General features: G+C 40.0%; 2 protein-coding genes across 9 annotated transcripts in view; one reads left to right on the plus strand and one right to left on the minus strand.

Annotated features, from left to right (window-relative positions):
- Positions 1-12,992, minus strand: part of pole2 (polymerase (DNA directed), epsilon 2) — a 13,185-nt gene extending 193 nt beyond the window's left edge. Inside the window, exons 1-19 of one of the 2 annotated variants that reach the window (XM_017713810.2) lie at positions 12,832-12,992; positions 12,010-12,110; positions 11,844-11,919; positions 11,665-11,742; positions 11,450-11,543; positions 10,803-10,877; positions 10,586-10,669; positions 8,254-8,310; positions 8,110-8,158; positions 7,881-7,953; positions 7,211-7,383; positions 6,857-6,946; positions 6,715-6,769; positions 6,525-6,584; positions 6,224-6,301; positions 5,989-6,097; positions 338-514; positions 135-202; positions 1-4 (exon numbers count right to left, since the gene is read on the minus strand). The exon at positions 1-4 is cut by the window's left edge and continues 193 nt beyond it. In XM_017713810.2, coding sequence (XP_017569299.1) covers positions 1-4; positions 135-202; positions 338-514; positions 5,989-6,097; positions 6,224-6,301; positions 6,525-6,584; positions 6,715-6,769; positions 6,857-6,946; positions 7,211-7,383; positions 7,881-7,953; positions 8,110-8,158; positions 8,254-8,310; positions 10,586-10,669; positions 10,803-10,877; positions 11,450-11,543; positions 11,665-11,742; positions 11,844-11,919; positions 12,010-12,110; positions 12,832-12,905 — 1,575 coding nt within the window. In that variant the 5' untranslated portion in view covers positions 12,906-12,992. Of the gene's footprint in view, positions 5-134; positions 203-337; positions 515-5,988; positions 6,098-6,223; positions 6,302-6,524; positions 6,585-6,714; positions 6,770-6,856; positions 6,947-7,210; positions 7,384-7,880; positions 7,954-8,109; positions 8,159-8,253; positions 8,311-10,585; positions 10,670-10,802; positions 10,878-11,449; positions 11,544-11,664; positions 11,743-11,843; positions 11,920-12,009; positions 12,111-12,770; positions 12,790-12,831 lie in introns of those variants that run through there. The other variant, XM_037542269.1, reaches the window with a different exon arrangement.
- A 16-nt stretch (positions 12,993-13,008) lies between these two features.
- On the plus strand, positions 13,009-21,074 carry LOC108437005 (kelch domain-containing protein 1). 7 transcript variants are annotated; one of them, XM_017713812.2, is made up of 14 exons: positions 13,009-13,404; positions 13,970-14,007; positions 15,019-15,089; positions 15,345-15,462; positions 15,554-15,666; positions 15,786-15,870; positions 15,967-16,050; positions 16,548-16,628; positions 16,818-16,876; positions 17,843-17,952; positions 19,054-19,126; positions 19,442-19,526; positions 19,697-19,749; positions 20,458-21,070. In XM_017713812.2, the coding sequence occupies exons 1-14, from the start codon at positions 13,338-13,340 to the stop codon at positions 20,564-20,566; spliced, it is 1,146 nt and encodes a 381-aa protein (XP_017569301.1). In that variant the 5' UTR covers positions 13,009-13,337; the 3' UTR covers positions 20,567-21,070. The 7 variants fall into 7 exon arrangements, with proteins under 7 accessions (XP_017569301.1, XP_017569300.1, XP_037398168.1 ...); XM_017713811.2 differs by lacking the exon at positions 13,970-14,007 and having other exon boundaries at positions 13,010-13,404; XM_037542271.1 differs by having other exon boundaries at positions 13,011-14,007; positions 15,341-15,462.
- Positions 21,075-21,511: the final 437 nt, after the last annotated feature.

Below are 21,511 nucleotides of genomic sequence, written 5' to 3' on the forward strand. Positions count from 1 at the left end.
TTTGCTGTTGATGGGGAAAAACAAATGAAAAGAGCCATTAAGCTGTAGGTCATAAAAATGAGGTCAGCTGATCAACTTTAAAAAATGTAATAATAATAATAATAATAATAATAATAATAAAAAAATCATGATACCTGTCCTCAACCATTCTATTGGATGGGTAGTACACTTTGAATGAAAAGCCACTCCTTGGGAAAGAGCCCTGCATGAGTGAATTACAGTAAACATTTTCAATAACAGCTGATCTGTACAAACATCTACTGCTATAAATCTCTTTAATGCACTTAAAGAAGCCTTGAGACTTTAAACATTCACTATATTTGAAAAACATACATACCGGGTTGATGCAGAGGCAGTCTGAGTTGGAGATGCTGAAGGGGTCATATTTATCAGCAAAAATGATGGCATCAGGTACAGGATAGACCCTTAGGGCATAGTCATAGGCCCAGTACACTGGGCTGACATACAGGGGCAGTGGAGTCAGATGACCCTGAGATAAGATGGTCTTCACAAACTGAAAAACCAGGGCAAAAAAAAAAAAAAAATGAAGAAAAAAAAAAAAAAAAAAAAAAAAAAAAAAAAAAAAAAAAAACTCAGCAGACAAGCATAAGCATTATTTTTCTTTGACTCAACAGAACATCAGTCATTTCCTTTTTGGGACATGGAGGGTTTTTTTTTAACATCATGACAATATGTGCAGATGCAAGCATTTCCAAAGCATTTTGTCGTTCTTGCTTCACATTGCACCAGTTATTCGAATACAATGGCTTAACAACAGGTTGTACCACATCAAAACTGTTTTGCAGACCAATGCAAAGTGTCACTGGGATAGACATTTGAAATGCATAGACTCTAAACTGATATTTTATAATAAAGTATGTAAATATCAGCAGCGTCAAATAAGCTGTTTATATTCATGATATATATTCAAGAAAACAAAATAGTAAAAACTAAACAACCAATGTCAATAATGCTTGCTAACACTAGTGCTAAATGTTGTTTCATGCTTTAATTTTAGTTGGCTTTTTTTTTTTAATAATTTGAAAATGCCTGTTACTCTTTACATTGTGTATAAATTTCATGAAGAATGGACCAAAGGAAATGGCCCTTAATGACTTGAGAAAGTCTGGTTCCACTGACTTGACACATGAAAAGTACAGTATGTTTTTCCCCATTTCCTGTAAAGTTGTAATTTTGGAGACATCAGCGATATAGTATGTATACATACATACATACGTGTGACTGCAATTTATCCTTTTCTAACTGTAATGACAAATGAGTTCCTTTGAGGGCATACAATGAGTATTGTTTTTTTTCGTTTTCCCACTGTATGTTCAACCCATATTCTTCAATCTTACTGCTGCACGTTTATTTTATATATCTATATGTACACATTTTCTTGTAGGTATGTAGGCTTTTAATGACTAGACATTCAGAATTCAATTAAGGCTAAACAAAAGCATATGCTTTAAACATGATTTACTTCATTCTCACAACTGACCCTGATGCATTGAAGCCATGCACGGTAGTCTGTGTGAAACAGTTCTTATTAAACTTGTGCCTGGTGACTGATAACCCCTACTGCTGGTTAAATCATTTATTTATGGATCGATTTCATGCAAACTATCAAAAAGATAGTATGCCCAAATTTTAACATAACTGAACTTTTAAACATATATTGCGTGACATCCTATATCAAGACCATATTTATTACACATACAACATAGATGAGATTGTTCTAGCAATGCAGCTGTTGAGCAGCCATGCATGCATGTACAACATCAATTCCGAAAACGTTGGGACGCTGTGAAAAATGTAAATAAAAAAAAAAAACAAAATGCAATGACCTCTCCTTGGATCACCACCTTATCGTGGTGGAGGGGTTTGCGTGCTTGAATGATCTTAGGAGCTATGTTGTCTGGAGCAAAAGCTCCTGGTAGGGTCTCCCATGGCAAACTGGTCCTAGGTGACAGGTCAGACAAAGTGTGATCCATAATAACCCCTATGAAGACAGAAAAACAGGACTTGTGTACCCTGCCCGGAACAGGGTTACCGGGGCCCCACCCTGGAGCCAGGCCTGGGGGAGGGGCTCGCCAGCGAGCGTCTGGTGGCCGGGCATTTACTCATGGTGCCCGGCCGGGCCCAGCCCGAAGGAGTTACATGAGTCCCCCCTCCCATCGACCCACCACCAATGGGAGGGGCAGTAGTAGGGGTTCGGTGCGTTGTGGATCGGGCAGTGTCCGAAGGCGTGGGCCTTGGCGTTCTGATCCTCGGTTGCTGAAACTGGCTTTTGGAACTTGGAACGTTACCTCACTGGCGGGGAAGGAGCCTGAGTTGGTGCGCGAGGTTGAGAGATACCGGCTAGATATAGTCGGGCTCACCTCAACACACAGCTTGGGCTCTGGGTCCAATCTCCTTGAGAGGGGCTGGACTTTATTCTTTTCTGGAGTTGCCCATGGTGAGAGGCGGCGGGCAGGTGTGGGCTTTCTCATAGCCCCTCGACTCGGTGCCTGTATGTTGGGGTTTTCTCCGGTGGCCGAGAGGGTAGCTTCCCTACGCCTTCGGGTTGGGGAACGGGTCCTGACTCTTGTCTGTGCTTATGCACCGAACAGCAGTTCAGAGTACCCAGCCTTCTTAGAGTCCTTGGGAAGGGTGCTTGAAAGTGCTCCTCCTGGAGACTCTATTGTCCTACTGGGGGACTTCAACGCTCACGTGGGCAATGACAGTGAGACCTGGAGGGGTGTGATTGGGAGGAATGGCCTCTCTGATCTGAACCCGAGTGGTGTTCAGTTTTTGGACTTCTGTGCAAACCACAGTTTGTCCATCACGAACACCATGTTTGAACACAAGGATGTCCATAAGTGCACATGGCACCAGGACACCCTAGGCCGCAGTTCAATGATTGACTTTGTAGTCGTGTCATCGGACTTGCGGCCATGTGTTTTGGACACTCGGGTAAAGAGAGGAGCTGAGCTGTCAACTGATCACCACCTGGTGGTGAGTTGGATCAGGTGGTGGGGGAAGATGCCGGTCAGACCAGGCAAGCCCAAACGCATAGTGAGGGTTTGCTGGGAACGTCTAGCAGAAGAACCTGTCAGATTGATCTTCAACTCACACCTCCGTCAGAACTTTGACCAGATATCGGGGGAGGTGGGGGACATTGACTCAGAATAGGCCATGTTCCGTTCCTCCATTGCTGAAGCGGCTGACTGTAGCTGTGGCCGTAAGGTAGTTGGTGCCTGTCGGGGCGGTAATCCTCGAACCCGGTGGTGGACACCCCAGGTGAGAGATGCCGTCAAGCTGAAGAAGGAGTCCTACCGGGCATGGTTGGCCTGTGGGACACCAGAGGCAGCTGGCAGGTATCGACAGGCCAAGCGATCTGCGGCTTCAGTTGTTGCCAAGGCAAAAACCCGTGTATGGGAGGAGTTTGGTGAGGCCTTGGAAACTGACTTTAAGTCGGCTCCGAAAAGATTCTGGCAAACCGTCAGGCGACTCAGAAGGGGAAAGCAGTGTGCCACTAGCACTGTATATAGTGGAGATGGTGTGCTGCTGACTTCGACTGAAGACGTCATTGGGCGGTGGAAGGAATACTTTGAGGACCTTCTCAATCCCACCGACATGTTCTCCAGTGAGGAGGCTGAGTCTGGGGACATGGGAATAGGCTTGTCCATTATTGAGGCCGAAGTCGCTAAGGTAGTTAAGAAGCTCCTTGGTGGCAAGGCTCCAGGGGTGGATGAGATCCGCCCTGAGTTCCTCAAGGCTCTGGATGTTGTGGGGCTGTCTTGGCTGACACGTCTTTTCAACATTGCGTGGACATCGGGGGCGGTGCCACTGGATTGGCAGACTGGGGTGGTGGTGCCTCTTTTTAAAAAAGGGGACCGGAGGGTGTGTTCCAACTACAGGGGAATCACACTCCTCAGCCTCTCTGGCAAGGTCTATGCAGGGTTACTGGAGAAGAGAGTCCGGCTTATAGTCGAACCTCGGATCCAGGAGGAACAGTGCGGGTTCCGCCCTGGTCGTGGAACACTGGACCAACTCTTCACCCTCTCCAGGATTCTGGAGGGTTCATGGGAGTTTGCCCAACCAGTCCACATGTGCTTTGTGGATCTGGAGAAGGCATTCGACTGTGTTCCCCGGGGTATTCTGTGGGAGGTGCTTCGGGAGTACGAGCCATTCAGGCCCTGTACAAACAAAGCTGGAGTTTGGTTCGCATAGCCGGCAATAAGTCAGACTCGTTCCCAGTGAGAGTTGGACTCCGTCAGGGCTGCCCTTTGTCACCGATTCTATTCATAATTTTTATGGATAGAATTTCTAGGCACAGTCAAGGGATGGAGGGTGTCCGGTTTGGTGACCTCAGGGTCACATCGCTGCTGTTTGCAGATGATGTGGTCCTATTGGGGACATCAGGCCGCGAACTTCAGCTTTCGCTGGATCGGTTTGCAGCCGAGTGTGAAGCAGCTGGGATGAGAATCAGTACCTCTAAATCCGAGACCATGGTTCTCAGGCGGAAAAGGGTGGAGAGCCCTCTCTGGGTCGGGGATAGGCTCTTGCCTCAAGTGGAGGAGTTCAAGTATCTCGGGGTCTTGTTCACGAGTGATGGTACAAGGGAGCGGGAGATTGACAGGCGGATTGGTGCTGGGTCAGCAGTGATGCGGGCTCTTTACCGGTCTGTTGTGGTAAAGAAAGAGCTGAGCCATAAGGCAAGGCTCTCGATTTACCGGTCGATCTACTTTCCCACCCTCACCTATGGTCATGAGCTTTGGGTAATGACCGAAAGAATAAGATCGCGAATACAAGCGGCCGAAATGAGTTTCCTCCGCAGGGTGTCTGGACTCTCCCTTAGAGATAGGGTGAGAAGTTCAGTCATCCGGGAAGGACTCGGAGTAGAGCCGCTGCTTCTTCACGTCGAGAGGAGCCAGCTGAGGTGGTTCGGGCATCTGGTTAGGATGCCTCCTGGACGCCTCCCTCGGGAGGTGTCACAGGCGAGTCCACCTGGGAGGAGACCCCGGGGAAGATCCAGGACACGCTGGCGCGACTATATCGCCCAGCTGGCCTGGGAGCGCCTCGGAATCCCCCTTGGAGAGCTGGTGGAAGTGGCTGGGGAAAGGGAGGTCTGGGCTTCATTGCTTAGGATGCTGCCCCCGCGACCCGAACCCCGGACAAGCGGAAGATAATGGATGGATGGATGGATGGAAAATGCAATGATCTGCAAATCATTTAAACCTTATATTGCATTGACAATAGCACAGGGTCAACATATCCCTGTGTAATGTGATATTTAATATGTTGTCTTTGTAGTATTTTCCTTTAAAGATATGGCTTACATGATTTGCATATCATTACGTTATTTTTATTTACATTCTGTACAGCATTCCAACTTTTTGGAAATGAGGTTGTATTAAAAATAATAGTAATACACCCAGGGTATGGGGTACATTCTAGTACATCCTCAGATCACAGCACAAGGTTTCAAAATGGCTTTGGTTCTTTGGAAAAAACACTGTCATGTCTCAGCTTTTGTATTATCAAGCTAAGCAGCTACAGAGACCATAGCGTTGGACAGTTCACATGTTCACATGACATTCACAAGTCTGTTCCTTATTACTCAATTAGTTAGTTTCATGGACAAATTAAAGACAAATATAATACATCCACAACCACTACTGAGCTCTGCTATTATGTTCTTTTATTTAATAAAGACGAAGCAAAAAGTGTGCCATTTATTATTATAATAAGGACTTATGGATTGAGCCACTCCAACTCTGACCGCTCTCAAATATTGTATTTGAAAGCCTTGACCACATATCTTATCAAGATACCTTACTCAGCGCAGTTCTGCCCTCTTGATTTTTTTTTTTTTTTTTTTTTTTTTTTTTTTTTTTTTAAAAGAAACTTCTCCTCCCCAGAAAATAAAACTGTTTGTGGTTTTGGGGATCACCATGACTGTGAAAGCATTGTTTTTAGCCACTTGTTGCAGGACCGACTTACATGGCTTGGAATGTCGAGATTGCTGCTGGGGAGTCTTACGCAGTTCCTACACATCTTGTTGACCAGGTCCTCTCGGATCACGACTATCTCTTGACTGCAGTACTGAATCCTAACATATTTGAAAAATACATTTGTCAGAGGAAAATTAAACACAGCTCTCCAATAAATAATTATTAAAAGAAAACTGTTAAAGAATGAGAAACCATATTCAAATCATAGACTGTACAGGTTATACCTGCATGGGTTGGTGGTGAAAAGAGAGAAAGGAACACGCTGTCTAAACTCCTCTGTGATGTGTTCAGCCAGGGGAGGTCTGGAGATGCAAATACAATACATTTATCTTATCAAGCTTGTTGATTTCTTTGTAACCAAAGACAAAGCACTATACATGGGTCTTGTTATAGTCATGCTTTATTAAAGGATTTTTAACCAAGAAGACTCTATTATATGGCCATTCATGATTATTGTTACATTTGAGCATTTGGGCATTCGAGTTTGCTCCTTTTTCAACTTTTCAACTTACATTTTCAACTTACCTGGGTAGGATAGTGCTGGGTCCAGGATCCTCAGGACCAGGAACAAACACAAAGCGACTGCTACAGTGATAAAAAAACATTGCAGTATATCACACTAATGATTCTGATGCCTACACTGTAACAAACCGAAGTAATCCACGTATAGAATGCTTTCAATTGAGAATCTGAATACTATTCACAAACTGCTTACCTGCTTTGGATGCTAGGATGTTCACAAATCAAATCAGCAAGGGCTTTCAAAGATTCTGGAACAAACAGCATCCCCATTAAGATATGAGATTAAAAACATTGAGTGTAAACACATGAGAAAACAGAAATCTTATTATTCTTACCTTTGAGTGACTTGACCTGATTTTTGCCATAAGGGGCAGAGGAGAAGTTCCCACAGAATATGAAGCAAGTGGGAGGCATTGCTGAATAGCCTGTAAAGGGTACAAAAGATGAATTTTAGGTGTATGCAAGCACGCTGTGGTGGTCTTTTAGTACATATATACATATACGTATACATACACACACCACACACAAACATACATACATACATACATACATACATACATACATATATATATATATATATATATATATATATATATATATATATATAAAAAATGTGTGTGTGTGTTGGTTTTTTTTTTTGGTACAAGCAGCCATTGACTTTTTGGAGATATCAGAAGAACATGCCAGACCTGAAAACATGGTCTGGATCTTTTCCAGGACCTCCACACTGTCTAGCCACATGTCAGAAACGATAACAAACATTGCATCTTCATTCTCCTCCTCCAGCTGCTTTAGCTTGGCAGAGGCCTTGACCGCAGTGGTGGATGGGCCACCAAAGAAGTTCACATTACCATAATATGCCCTGGCAAAAACAAAAAAAAAAAGGAATTCGGTCTTCATTAAAGGTTATATATTTGACATTTTGAACATTAATACAGCAGCGAACAACTATTTTCTATGCAAAGACATAGTAGAGTAATGGCATAATGAGAAATAAATGAAGTCCCTCTGTATGTGTTGTAATCTGAGCTATTGTGTTTTTTTTTTTGTTTTTTTTCTCATAGTGGAAATGCATGCATGTTAGTCCCGCCCTGTGACGATGTTTTGTTTTGCCCTTCCACATAGCATTGTGCATGCACCACTCAAGGTGGAAAGGGAAAAATCAAACAAGAAGCTAAGGCACCAGTCTGTAGTCCTAACTAATGCACATTTTAAGGTGGAGTGGGAAAATGTGAGCAAAACTGAATGCTGGAGCCATCATTCACCAGAATCATATAGTGTGCCTTTAAATTAAGTACTTAGTTTTGTGGATGTATGTACACTGAATAGATGGAATAGTATGCCAGTTCTTATGCTGACCTCGTGGTAGAGGAGGGCTCAATTGGAGGGAACCCAAAGGCAGTGACATGAAAGACAGAGTCCTCGTACCATCCTGTGGGAATCCATAAGTGAGATGAAAAAGAATAAAGTATCTGACTGTCAAGCATTACTGTTTGGTGACTTGGTAACTATGACAACTATAACACAAGGTCTTGGTTCAAAGCAACTAACTGTTCACTGCTCAGTCAAAATGCATTTGGCACCTCACCCTCAGCCAGGACAAAGCATGATTCTGTGTAAAGTCCGCTGTGGAACTGGTGAAGAATGGTGTTAAGGTTCAGAGGATTCATATTTTTATGGAGCTACAACTAGATTAATTAATTAGCTTTTTGGCATAGCAACAAAAGGATATTGCCTTGGAAAGATTCAACTGCACAGAGCCAGTCTGGTCTTCAAGGAAAAATTTGCCCTAAGGGAGAATGGAACAGAATCATCACATCAGCTGAAAAACAGACTTAACAGACAGATGGTTAATACCACTCATGGTCTTCTGCTCCATGGAAGTTACAGGTAGATTTAAAACACAAATTAAAAGCTCTGAACCATCACAACCACCTATTTAGCTTAAAGCCATAGCGGAACAAAGTAAAAAAGATAGCTGTCCTCTTAAAAAAACAAAACAACAACAACAACAACAACAACAACAACAACAACAAAAAAAACACTGTCTATTTATCATCATCATCATCACTTTTATTTATATAGCGCCTTTCCCATGCTCAAGGACGTTTTACAATCAAACAACATCAACACATTAAACAAAAGGCAATACAGGTAAACATTCAAGTATAAAACACAGTGAAAATAAGAAAGTCTTTAACAGAGATTTTAATGAAAACACAGAGAGGTCGCATCCCGAATAGACTGTGGGAGTACTCCAGAAGTATTCCAGAACTTGGGAGCTACTACATTAAATGATCGACCACCCATAGGAGTCAATTTAAACCTAGGAACATGAAAGAGGCCTAGATTTTACAATCTCAAAGTACAGGATGCGACATAAGCTCTGTTAAGTATTGAGCTGCCAGGCTGTGCAGAACTTTAGATAAGGAATACTTTGTACTGAATACGGAATGTAATGGGCAACAAGTGAAGACTCTGAAGGACAGGGGTGATGTGGTCATTCTTTTCTGAAAAGGTGACAATCCTAGCAGCGGCATTTTGTACATACTGTAACTTAGTGAGTGTTTGGACAGGGTGGCCAGAAAACACTGCAGTAGTCCAGTCGTGATGTCACTAAGGCATGCACAAGCATTTCTACATCAGCTTGACTGAGAAATGACCGGAGACGAGAAATACTTTGAACATGGAAAAATGCTGTGTTAACAACGAAATTGATGTGGACGTCAAAAGAGAGTGATATCGATATTGATGCCAAGGACAGATGAGCTAGATATCAGTGACTTAGAGCCAATTAAAAGCAACTCAGTTTTGCTAGCATTCAGTTTTAAAAAGATCAAACTCATCCATGACTTTATGAACAGGGCTAATGTTTACATAGACCTGAGTGTCGTCTGCGTAACAATGAAAATTTAAACCATGAAGGCGCATTATTTGCCCAAGTGGCAACATGTAAATAGTGAAGAGTAACGGACCTAAAACTGAGCCCTGTGGAACACCCTTAGACACAGATACCATAGAAGATTAATTTTTCTGAATAGCTACATACTGACGTTTGTCACTGAGATATGAGGAAAACCAGGAAAGGGCGGATCCAGTAATACCAATGCTGCACATACGAGAGAGTAATAGATCATGAGATATGGTATCGAAGGTGGAGCTAAGATCAAGAAGTATTAACATACTAAGAGCTCCTGAATCAGCTACACATAGAAAATCACTGGTAACTCTAAGAAATGCGGTCTCTGTACTATGCAAGGGACAGAAACCGGATTGAAAAGGCTCATATAAATTATTTGCATCCGGGTGGGAGTGCAACTGTGTAGCAACTACTCTTACCAACAATTTATCTTTGGGCTAACCTATATTTATTCATCAATTTTGTTCTATAGCACAAATAATAATGAATAATAATAATAATAATAATACTTTTTATTATTTTTAAATTAATAATGCAATAATATTTACACATATTATAGGGTATATATTACTTAACATTATATTTGACAAAATATAGTATAAACTTTTATTCAAAATATACCCTGTGTAATGAATAATACTAAATGTTGATAAATTACAAATCAATTTCAATTCTGGGGAAAAAAAAAAAAAGCAACTCAATTTGGTTTTGGTTTTGATTCTGTCTCGCCTCTCTTGATCTTGGCCTTGATCTACCACTACAAAGCCTTAGTCTTAACTCGAACTGCCTCTAATGGTCTTGACTAACAGAATGTATAGTATAAAACAAGATCTATCTTTATATTTCCACAAAAGAGAGAAAAAAACTTCTTAAAAAACATTTTTTATAGCACATTGTGTAAACAACTCTTTCAGATTTATAGATCACCATTAGATATTAGATCCCAACATACAGATTTCCCATTGAAGAAAAAAAATAAAGACTTCAACTAATCCCAAAATGTCCAGATAAACTTTCACAATTAGTTAAGATTATAGCCATTCAGTAAACGTTTAAAATGTGACATTAGATTTGGCGCCATCATTTTAGCAGGACAGAAAATAACATCTTATCCTGAGGGGCCTCTTCCCCCAAATCACCTTACCTCTTTAAGTTGTGTGACCATGCCAAGTACAATAACTTCGCCCAGTTTGGCTGTGCTTCCCAAAAGGGCCTCCACAGTCTTCAACTACAAGAGAAATATTAATATTAAATAGTGACAGGTAAGAAAAAGTAACAGGTCATAACCCTAAGAACAAATTAAATATAGACATGAAATATAGACACGAGATATGAAATGTAACAATACGATCACACTTTACTTGAAATTTATTCCTCCCTTCATCTGGGGCTGAGCCAATCACAGGAGGAGTGAAAAGTTCATGCCTGTGTGTCCGCTATGAAGTTTAAAAAAGAAAAAAAAGGTTTAAACAGAAATCTCCTATTTCATAACCAATATGTAGACATACACACTACAGTGGTGATACACACTACAGAGAAATTAAAGGAGAGTTCCACACATTTTCCTACATTTCAGCATAATTCAATTGTTAAGATGTAAACAAAGTCTTTCAGAATCCTCTGTTCTAGAGAAACTTACAGAGTCAGAACTGTTCAAGAACCAGGGAACAATTTGTGATACGAACAAGACATCTGGTTTTGGCTTAAAACATATACTGTTAAAGCCACTCACTGCAAGGAGGTACATGCAAGGCACTTTAAAATAAAACAGTCCATGAATAAAATAAAACTCAAACAATATGTGTAGGTTCACTGGTTATTTTGGATAGTGAAAAAAATTTCTATATTTGAATTTTAGACACTACTGGTTCCTATAACAACCATTGTAAAGAAAACCTGAGTGGGTATGTTTCTCTACAGATTTTTTTTTTCACATCAAACTACCATGAACAACTGAATTATGCAGACATTTTGAAAAATCGATGGACTTCCCTTTCAAGGGGCTGACCTGCTGTAAGATGGTATATCGTTCACGAAAGAGCTCAGCCTTGTCTCTAGCCTGGCCACATAGACTAGGTGCAGGATGGTTGGTCATGCTGATACTGTGAGGGTAGACAGACAGACAGAAAGACAGTCAGAAAGACAGATAAATACTTCTTATAAGTAACAAAAAAATGCATTAAAGTGGTGAAATCCAATGATCCAATGATAAAATAAACTTACGGTACAAATTTCTTTCTTTCTGTGCTGTAGATATATCTTGGTACTTCGAAAGCCCCAATAATGTTAAAAACATTGTCTCTAGAAACAACAACAACAAAAAAATCAATCATTAAGTCACAGCTCTCAGTAATGAAAGTACTAAATGACATGCTAGCACATGCAAAGACGTGGGCCCTTACATGGTTTCATCACAAGATTGACTGCAGTCTTGCACAGCTGTCTCAGCTACAGAGAGCTCGATCATGCTTGAGGTTACTGTCAAACGAGCAGATTAACAGTTTTTATTAACACTGTGCATTTGGTAACTATGACTTGTCTACAATATCAGTATGAGCAGGCACTTACAAGGTTGTTTTTCAACTGCATCCAAGATCCGCTCGACGACATCATCCAGTTCCACTTCGCTGACAGACTCCAAAACCTCTACCAGATATCTGCTGGCTTCACTGCAGAACAAACATCAGTTTATTTATCCTCACAGCAAGAAGGAATTATTTTTGATTTTATATTAAGGTCACCACACAACATTGTAGAGGGAAAACGGGAGTAGGTGTGTAATGTCAAAATCCGCTGACTTTGTTCAAAACTTGCAATCAGCCAATTTCTCAAATAGTGCTGCTACACCTATAATGTTACCAAAATGTTGTAGCATAATTATGCATGACAGATTGTATTAATCTACATTGCCAGTTGCACATTTAGGGCTGAGTGTGAACATCGAGTTACAAATTAGAAAACTAATAAAAACTGACTGGAAAAAAGAAATAAACCGACATCAGCTACAAAATTGAAGAGCAGTGCATCACTATCTGCAATTGACTTCCATCAAAAAAGAAGCCAGAGAGTAATATGCCGAGGCAGTGCAGCACAGTAAGCACACAGCATAGCAGAGATGCTCTAATGTGGTTAGCAGAAATACTTAAGTGTAATAAAACATGTAGCTTTTTAAGCAGAGATGCCAGCACCTACATACCTGTCAGAACTGGTCGTTTAACTAACTAACTAATATAGCTATCTATATTAAATCTATGTGAGTTGGTATTAAGACAATTTCATATAACCCACGTCAACAACGGTGGTAGTGTGCTTTATGTACACAAACGTACACATAATATCCGTAACATATTTACGTCAAAGAAAATATATCATTTGGAGACCAAAACATACGGTCGGAGCATTAATCCGCGCATCTTGAAACCCGAAGAAACTTTTGTTTTCAGCCTCCGTGTGTCCATCTTCATCTCTTGGCGCTAAATTTCGGCTTCCGCGCCTTCATTCGACAACTTCCGTTTAAAAAACACTCTTTCACAATGCACTTCAAAATAAAAGCTCTGTGGCGTCAAAACAGAGACGTTCTAGCGAGCCCAACCACTCCGCTTCTAACGAACAGGGAGTGTGAGCTTCTGCCTTAAAAGACGGGTTACTTGCTATGGGCAGCTACGAGAAAGAGAACCATTGAATGGAAAGGAAAGAAAGAACCTGAGGAGAAACTTGTTCTGTCCTCATCGGGTATCACTCACCACCCTCTCAAACCAGCTCAGTCATCGGCTGAGGCGTAAAGAGCCTACATGAGTAGCTATATGGGACAGTAAATAAAAGTCTTGGATATTGGTGGCGAATATTCTCTGAAAAACGATGGCGTCGAATGTCTCGTGTCGAACTAAATCTGTGGCATGCGAAAGAAGCGGGCACACGGCTGTGGTGTCAGAAAATGTCTTATTTGTTTGGGGAGGCTATGTGGTAAGCAGATACAGCTAACAGCCACCTGCAGCTCTAAACGCTTAAGAGACATTGTACCCAAACATTGGCGTTCGTCAAGAATCCGTTATTATCTACATGCTTTCGTGAATTTTAAAATGTGTTAAAAAGGCATTTTTAGCCTGTATTAAAGGCCCAGTACAGTGTTTTCCCTTCTTACTCAAAGTCTAATGTGATTATCCGCATGCTGTTCTTTTCAACTCAACTCATGTTGTACAAGCAGCGCATAAATGACCTGTGAAGTTTTAGATTATTTGTACACTGCCCCCTAACCACCTTCTTGGAATTACACTTATTTGGCTTGCTGCATACCACTATTTGATTACAACAAATTATAGTCTACCTTTTATTGCATATTCATAAAGTGTGAAATCAACTCGCTCCAAGTCACTCTTCTTGACAGTATGACCCATGCTCGCTCTCCCCACTTAGATCCCAGTAATGAGATCAAACGAAAAAAGGCTTAAATTTCTTTGTGGGTCTATAGTGAACTTTTTTTAAATTCTTTGTGTGGTTTTGCCTGTGAACATCTACATCCACAACCTAGCACAATTAACAGCAAACAATAAACCATGGGACATTCAGGTAAGTTCACTCTCACTCTCTCTCTCACACACACACACACACACTCTTTCTCAGGCAAGTTCATGATTTTTAAATTTTATTTATTTTTTACATGACCATGAACATCCCTCCTAGAAAAATGCATAGCCCCATACATGTTGTGTTTTGGTGCTCTTATGCTGGTCAACCAGTATGACCATGCTGGGGTGACCAACTAAACCAGAACAGTGCTTGCTGGTTTGTGCTGTTTTTTTCAGCAGGGGTGTGCTAGCCATTCGGTTTCAAATTGAAAAATTCGCTTTTCAAATAGCTTTTGTTCACTGATTATCACCAATGGCACACTCGTACTTTTCACTAGCTACTCAACTTTCTGTTTGCCCCTTTTAAACTGTGCTATATGTAGCCTGTCTTCTCAAAAAAACGATTTGTATTGAAAAGTGTTTGCTTAGCTAGTTAAATTGCTGAGGCTAGCATAGCATGCAAGTGCTTGGAAAAAAAAAAAAAAATTTCTCATTGTCCCCATGTGGCTATTGATGACCCCAGCTAAGACTTTGGGTTTCCTTAATGTATCATACTGAGGTACGATGTATAATGAAAAGAGCTGTGGAAATGCAGGGCCATGGAGACCCTACGAACATCCCACTTTTAGCTGTCTGCTGAACTGGTTGTCAGTTCAAAATTGTAGGGTTTGTTTAGTATGGTTTCAAGCCTTTTACTTTAAAGATAGAATCATACTTGTACACTTGAGATAATGTGATACTATGCTATAGTTGTCATGAATATGCAATACATAGGGTTCATGCCCACACAGTGAACATAAAAAAGTCCACAGAGAAAATGGTTAATGGATAGTAGCGTAAACTGCTTGTTTTAGTAGTTGTGCTGGGTCTTTAATTGGTGATAGCTCAAACTTGACTATTTGACTATATAACTGGCAAAGGTTTTATGAAGGATCACTAGGAGGTCGTGATGAAAAGTTGTAGATAGTTTCAACATTTGCAGTTATGTTATTATTCATCTTTTTCCCCTCAGTCAGTTGCTGATCATGAAGTTTTCCTACCAAATGATGAGATATGGCTGTATGACTTGGAAAGCGGTTTATGGTAAGGTTTGGCTGTGTGTTTGTTTTTGTATATGTTTACAGGCAGCTGTGAAAATATGTCATATAATATACAGTTTATATCTGTTGTTATTATATAACTGTTACTGCATCTTGTGGGTTATTGTTATTTTTCTTGATTAGGCCTTAATATATATACATTGGTAAAGGCACCTTACCACCTTAGTTTAATGACATGTACTCATTCATAACTTGAGCAACATGCTGTTTAATATGTATTTATGTAAAATATTGCAAGGGAAAAGTTTAACATGGGTGGAGAAATCCCTCCTTCCATGTCAGGCTCTTGTGGCTGCATTCTGAATGGACACATGTATATATTTGGAGGATGTGGAGATACCGGTCAGACCAATGAGGTAATCCTGGTGGTGTTGTCCTCTACACTGCTTTACAGAGTGAGCTACAAATCTCTGGTGTACATTCTGTGGTGTTGTGTGTTTCTTTTAGCACTATTCAGTGAATCTCCATGATGACAAGTACTGCTGGAAAAAAATAAGACATCACTCAGGATTACTTCCCACGCCACGAGATAAGCTTTCCTGTTGGGTTTACAAAAGCAGGTGAGAGTGATTGGGTAATGTAATTACACAATGAGTTATCCAACTTATTTCAATTAAATTTAAAGTCATCACAGTTTAGATTCTGTTTATAAATGTGATCAGATGTTGGTTTTTGACAGCATTATTTATTTCGGTGGATATGGTCACAAACTGCTGAGGGCAATCGATAACCCCATGACCTTCATTGTGGATGAGGCATCTTGGGTATTTTTTTTTTTTTTTTATCTTACACTCAACTCAAGACTGTTCAATATAAATTAGATATTTAGACTTAGGCACTGTTTCTTCTTCTCATTTTAGGTAGAAGACATCTATTGGGGGTGGAACAATGAAGTTCATGTGTTTGATTCCAGAGCAAAAAGTTGGAATAAACCAAAAACATTTGTAAGACATTTATACATATGTGTGACTTACAAACATTTTATATTTTTGCCTTGTGAAAGATTTTGTGTGTCTGCTACTCACTGTCGTGTCTTATATACAGTGATGTTGTTGGTCAGCCAAGTTTGTGTTTGTGTCCAAGTTCTGGCAGTAAGCCATAGACAAGTCTGAGCAACATTAATGACAACCTGGATAATGTTTGAGTGGGTTGAGAGACGTTTTGAGCATGTATTTACAAAAAGGATTAGGGTAACTGACTCCTAGTATTTCTTAGCAATGTTAGCTCCAGTGCTAAACCAAAGAAACAAAATCTGGACACGTCTTAGCTGACCCACTACATCTAGCGTAAGTGGAAATCTGTACTTTTTTTTTTTTTTTTAATCCATTCCTTTAAACAGCTATACCCAGTCATCATATCAAACTGTGTGTGACTTAAGTAACTTTAAACATGTTCTGACAGATATTTAAAGCTATCATACAATAACTATTACTTGATATAGGGACAAGCCCCTGCACCAAGAGCTGCGCATGCCAGTGCCACCATAGGCAACAAAGGGTATGTCTGTGGTGGGAGAAAAATGGTGAGCCTCTTCAAAATAATTTGATACTTTCTGACATTGTTTGCTGTGTTTTACACAGTCAGTTCTAACAGAGAATGTTCATACTAAAAAGAAGTGATGTTAAAATGACCAGTTCTTACAGATATCAAAGAAGACATTTAAAATTACTTTTTTTCTTTAAAAGTATATTTTTTAATTACATATTCACAGGAGACAAGAACAAGTGACATTCACTGTCTCGATTTGGACTCATGGACTTGGACTGAAATGTAAGAATTTGCTGTACGAGTCATTTTCTTTATTGTTATGAAATTACACTTCGCAGAAAATAACAGGAAAGTTTACTCAGTCTTTGTGTATCTTTTGAAGATGCTCTGTGTTTTATGATGCTGCATGACATTCTGAATAAAGGCATTTATCAATTTTATAACTGCAGTTTTCTTAACCGACATACAGTGCTCAAGTGTTTGGGAAATATAATGGTGCTGCTTAGGATAGCAGCTTTTAAAAATGAGATATGGTGGCACGTGTTGTACATTGGACAAATGTCTTTAATTATCGCAGTATGATATTTTTGCCAAAGCACGCCCCCTACATCACACAGTTTGATTGATTTGATGTGCTATTTTAGGCTATTTTAGGCTAGATTTGTTGCAGGATTGGATCTAATTCTTTTTTTCCCACCAGTATCTGATCCAGCAGTTTCTGATGAAATCAGACTAATAACTGTATTGGTATTGGATCAGTGGCATTTTTACTAATCTTTTTTTCCAACTGCTTAGAAATGCACCAGTCACAGTGTTTACATGATTACGGACTGGATTGTTTTCCACAGTTGTTAGCTTTCACAGTTGTATGTTTATGCCACAACAGACAGAATGTGTGTGTGTTTTATCTGTTGGGCTGGTGGTGAGTAATGTTTGTTTAACTGAGCTTGAGCTGTATCTGTTAGCTACTACCAAAGTTGACGGCTAAGATGCACGATTGCTGCTCATCAGCTTGGACATTTTAAGTTTGTCCTGTAAAGCAGTTTGTTTTTTCAAAACAAGATAGTTGAGTCATTAATCTGTAAAGCAGTTTGTTTTTTCAAAACAAGATAGTTGAGTCATTAATCACAGTTATTTGTATGGCAGTTAATCACCAGCTAGCATTTCATGATTGTGACAGGCCTACCATGTTGTATGGTATACAAGATCATTTCTCTTGTGTTCCTTTGCTTTGTGTTGCTTTTTTAGTGTACCTACAACCGCAGTGCCTTTGGGGCGTTCATGGCATACTCTAACAGCGGTATTGGACACCTCACTTTTTCTGTTTGGTGGACTTAGCGTGGACTCTAGACCCCTGAGTAAGCCAGTTCTCAAAGATTGATTACTTTGCTTCTGTGAAAAAGTGGTATAAAAGCAGAACCAAAATCTTATCATTGTATAAGTGACAATTACAATTACTGACTGTAGACCAAATTATTAGCCACTGTCTTTCCTGTGTATCTGTGTAAATACACAGTATGTCATAGGACTGTCACTCAATTATTGCCACTATTATTGAGGGGTTGACAGTTCTCTTTTGTTTGGCTTTTGGTTTGATAGTAATCTGCCAGGTGGCACAGTGGCCCAGTGTGTGGGTTTCCACCGGGTCATCCAGTTTCCCGCCACAGTCCAAAGACATGCAGTCAGGTTGAGTAGACATGCAAAATAGCCCCTAGGTGTGAGTGAGTCTTTGGAGTATTGGTGACCTGTCCAGGGTATTTCAGCCTTCTGCCCAATGACTGCTGAGATAGGCTCCAGTTCCCCCCACAACCTAGAAGGATAAGTGGCTTAGAAAGTGTGTGTGAGTGAGTGAGTGAGTGAGTGAGTGAGTGAGTGAGTGAGTGAGTGAGTGAGTGAGTGAGTAGTCTGCCAACCACAAATATCAAATCAACAGTGGTCCTGTGGTCAGAGGCTGATCAGTGATGGCTAGAGGATGACTATCCCTACAATAATAACAACCTATATTCTCTAACTGAACGCTTACAAAATACACAATGACACTACCAGTTCAACAAAGACTACTTTGCCACTTCCATTCCCTTTCCATTGATAGATGGAGTAAAGTTTTGTAGTAGTTGATGGGGGTACAGTCAGTAAAGTGGTGCTTGGTGGTATCTGTTCAAACAGCCAGAGAGTGCAGGTGCGGCAGGCGTGCATTATAATTTATCAACTTGGTGTATTTGGAAATGGAATGGAATTAAAAAAAAGTGCACCCAAACATCAGTCATGTTCATTGCTACTCAGTGTGTCTTCTTTACTGTTTGCATTCACCAGGTAAAGAAGTTCTGTATAAGATCTGTGTACGTGACCATCATAGTTAGTCATTTAGTTACAAATCTTGTAGTTTGTCAGGCAAGGTACCATGTATTCTTATATCCACATTTTTCATCATAACCGTGTTTTGAACTTTTTCTTCGTAGGTGATGGTTGGATGTTCGATCTGAAGACAAAAGGATGGACAGAGATGAAACATTCAAATATGGACAAACCCCGGTAAGGGAAAACAGGTGGGAATCAAGCTGACTCTTAGAAAATAAACTAAAGAAAATTAATAAGATGAACTGAAGCAAGCCAGAGCATTCCTAATCAGGAATGACCACAACAATACTCTTAAATAGCAGTGTGGCTACAGCCTTTTCAGTCCATGACTACCTATATATGATACATGCATATTTCTCAAACTCAGGGATGGCTATGGTATTATTTTTAACTACAAAACGAGACGACATTTTAGCTTTCTGAAACAGTTGTATGATGCGAAATCAATGTTTTATCCGTCTTCTTTTTCTGTCTTTGAATTGTTTTTAGACTGTGGCACACAGCTTGCCTGGGAAGGGACTCTGATGTTATAGTGTTTGGAGGAAGTCATGATGATATCATTTTGGTGGATAGTGTAAGTTTTGTGAACTCTACCATCTTATATACACACACACACACACATTTTAGCATTACTCACACTGACATCGTTGCTGTGTTACTGGCAGTGCTTGGAAAATCAAATTATATTTATGTTTGCCATTAAACTGAAATAAAGAGTAAAGTTGCTGTGTTTAAATTTTACAGGGACATTCCAATGACACTCTTGTTTTCCAGACCCAGCCTTACTCCTTTGTACGGTAAGGTCATTATTTTTGTGCTCCGTCAAGACTGAAGTTAGCTTCAAGGTTTAAGAGAATTTAAATGTTTTCCACTAAGTGTCAATGTAACTGCAGAAAAAGTAAATCACAACTTCTTAATACACACTTTTAGACACAAAGCACATAATTTGTAATTTTTGAGATGTAAAAAGATGCATTCGGAGTAGGTTGATGTTAAAGGGAGAATCATGGAGAAAAAGACTGCATCAGATTTCTTTACTTGGTGATGATAGGAACCAGGTCTGATGATGTCTGCAGCTTTTTCTTTTACTTACTAAAGTAAGCAATGAACCCACACATCTGAGTCTTTTTATCTAATGATGAAGGTAAAAATCTGAAAAAATAATAAAAATGGTAAATCTGAAGAAATAATGTTTCTTTGTCTACTGTTTTGCCTTATAATGACCTGCATGTAACTATAGAAAAATTATTGCAAAATGTTCTCAACATTATATTTTTTAATAATTATTAAAAAGATAATAATTCTTACGAAACAATTCCAAAGACAATGTCATTTAACTATTTTTTGTTTGACTTCCTGCATGACCCTAATCACTAGGCCTTATTGATACAGAGGGGAAAAAAGCAATTAAAAGAGATAGTTCACCAATTACTGTGCTGCAGTTTACAAAGCAAATCCCATAATTATTTTGTGTCCACTAATTTTGTTAAATTACATTATTACAGGTTATGTGTCGACTTCATTGCAAGCAATGCAAATATGTTCCAGACCCAGTTGGCATGTTTACCACCCAGGCTGAGACAGGCTGTGGAAAAAAGGATGACCTTTTTTTAGCCAACGAGAAATTCACAGAGAGTTTTGAGAACTATGGAGTAAACTTCTATGGATATATACGCATTGCCATATCAGCTGCTTAATCCGTATTTCTGTGTTCTTTACTATAACAGAGCAAAAAGTATTAGAAAACATTTTAATTGATGCTATATTTCACTTAGTTTTTTTCTCTGTGATGTGTAGATTAAATACACCTTTATTATGGATTTCAGTACTGTTTCATTTAACTTTTAAGTGTGTTCAGTAAGCACAGGAATGTAACATTCATTTATGAATGTGAATGCTGCTTTATTCTGCTGAAGAAATGCTGGATTGTTATTGAGCATAGCAAAAGAAATGGCAGCTTGGACGTGTGAAGTCAAAGAAAAAAGAGGATAAATAAAAAACTCTGTTCAATAAACATCCCTAAATGTCATACTGCCAGCTCTGTGGTATATGTCAAATATGTCAATATTTTAATGACATTCTTGTCTACAAAAATGTCCAATAAATATTGATGATTGACTTGCAGGTGCATCAAAATGGCTCCAGCTTGAAAAACACCTACCATTCACTTCATCAAACACATCCACTCACCCACCACTTTATCAAAAACTCTACTTCCACGCACTGGCCACTTTAACTTATAGCTTCACTGTGCACATGTTGGGGCGGCATGGTGGCGCGGTGGCCTCACAGCGAGGAGGGCCTGGGTTCGATTCCCCGGCCAGGTGACCGGGGCCCTCTCTGTGTGGAGTTTGCATGTTCTCCCTGTGTCTGTGTGGGTTTCCTCCGGGTTCTCCGGTTTCCTCCAAAGACATGCAGTTAGGCCAATTGGACATGCTAAATTGTGTGTGAGTGACTGTCTGTCTGCCCTGCGATGGACTGGCGACATGTCCAGGGTGTATCCTGCCTGCCCAATGACCGCTGGGATAGGCTCCTGGTTTATCTTGTCATGCTGGTTGA

This window comes from Pygocentrus nattereri, chromosome 10 (assembly GCF_015220715.1).
Source record: "Pygocentrus nattereri isolate fPygNat1 chromosome 10, fPygNat1.pri, whole genome shotgun sequence".
Classification (NCBI taxonomy): domain Eukaryota; kingdom Metazoa; phylum Chordata; class Actinopteri; order Characiformes; family Serrasalmidae; genus Pygocentrus; species Pygocentrus nattereri.

What these genes read in the sequence shown, in the direction of transcription:
- LOC108437005 (XM_017713812.2), top strand. Translation starts at nt 13,338, where the DNA reads ATGCGAAAGAAGCGGGCACACGGCTGTGGTGTCAGAAAATGTCTTATT. An exon ending in TCTGTGGTGGGAGAAAAATG is followed by an intron (nt 16,629 to 16,817) that starts GTGAGCCTCTTC and finishes ACATATTCACAG; the next exon opens with GAGACAAGAACAAGTGACAT. An exon ending in TCAAATATGGACAAACCCCG is followed by an intron (nt 19,127 to 19,441) that starts GTAAGGGAAAAC and finishes AATTGTTTTTAG; the next exon opens with ACTGTGGCACACAGCTTGCC.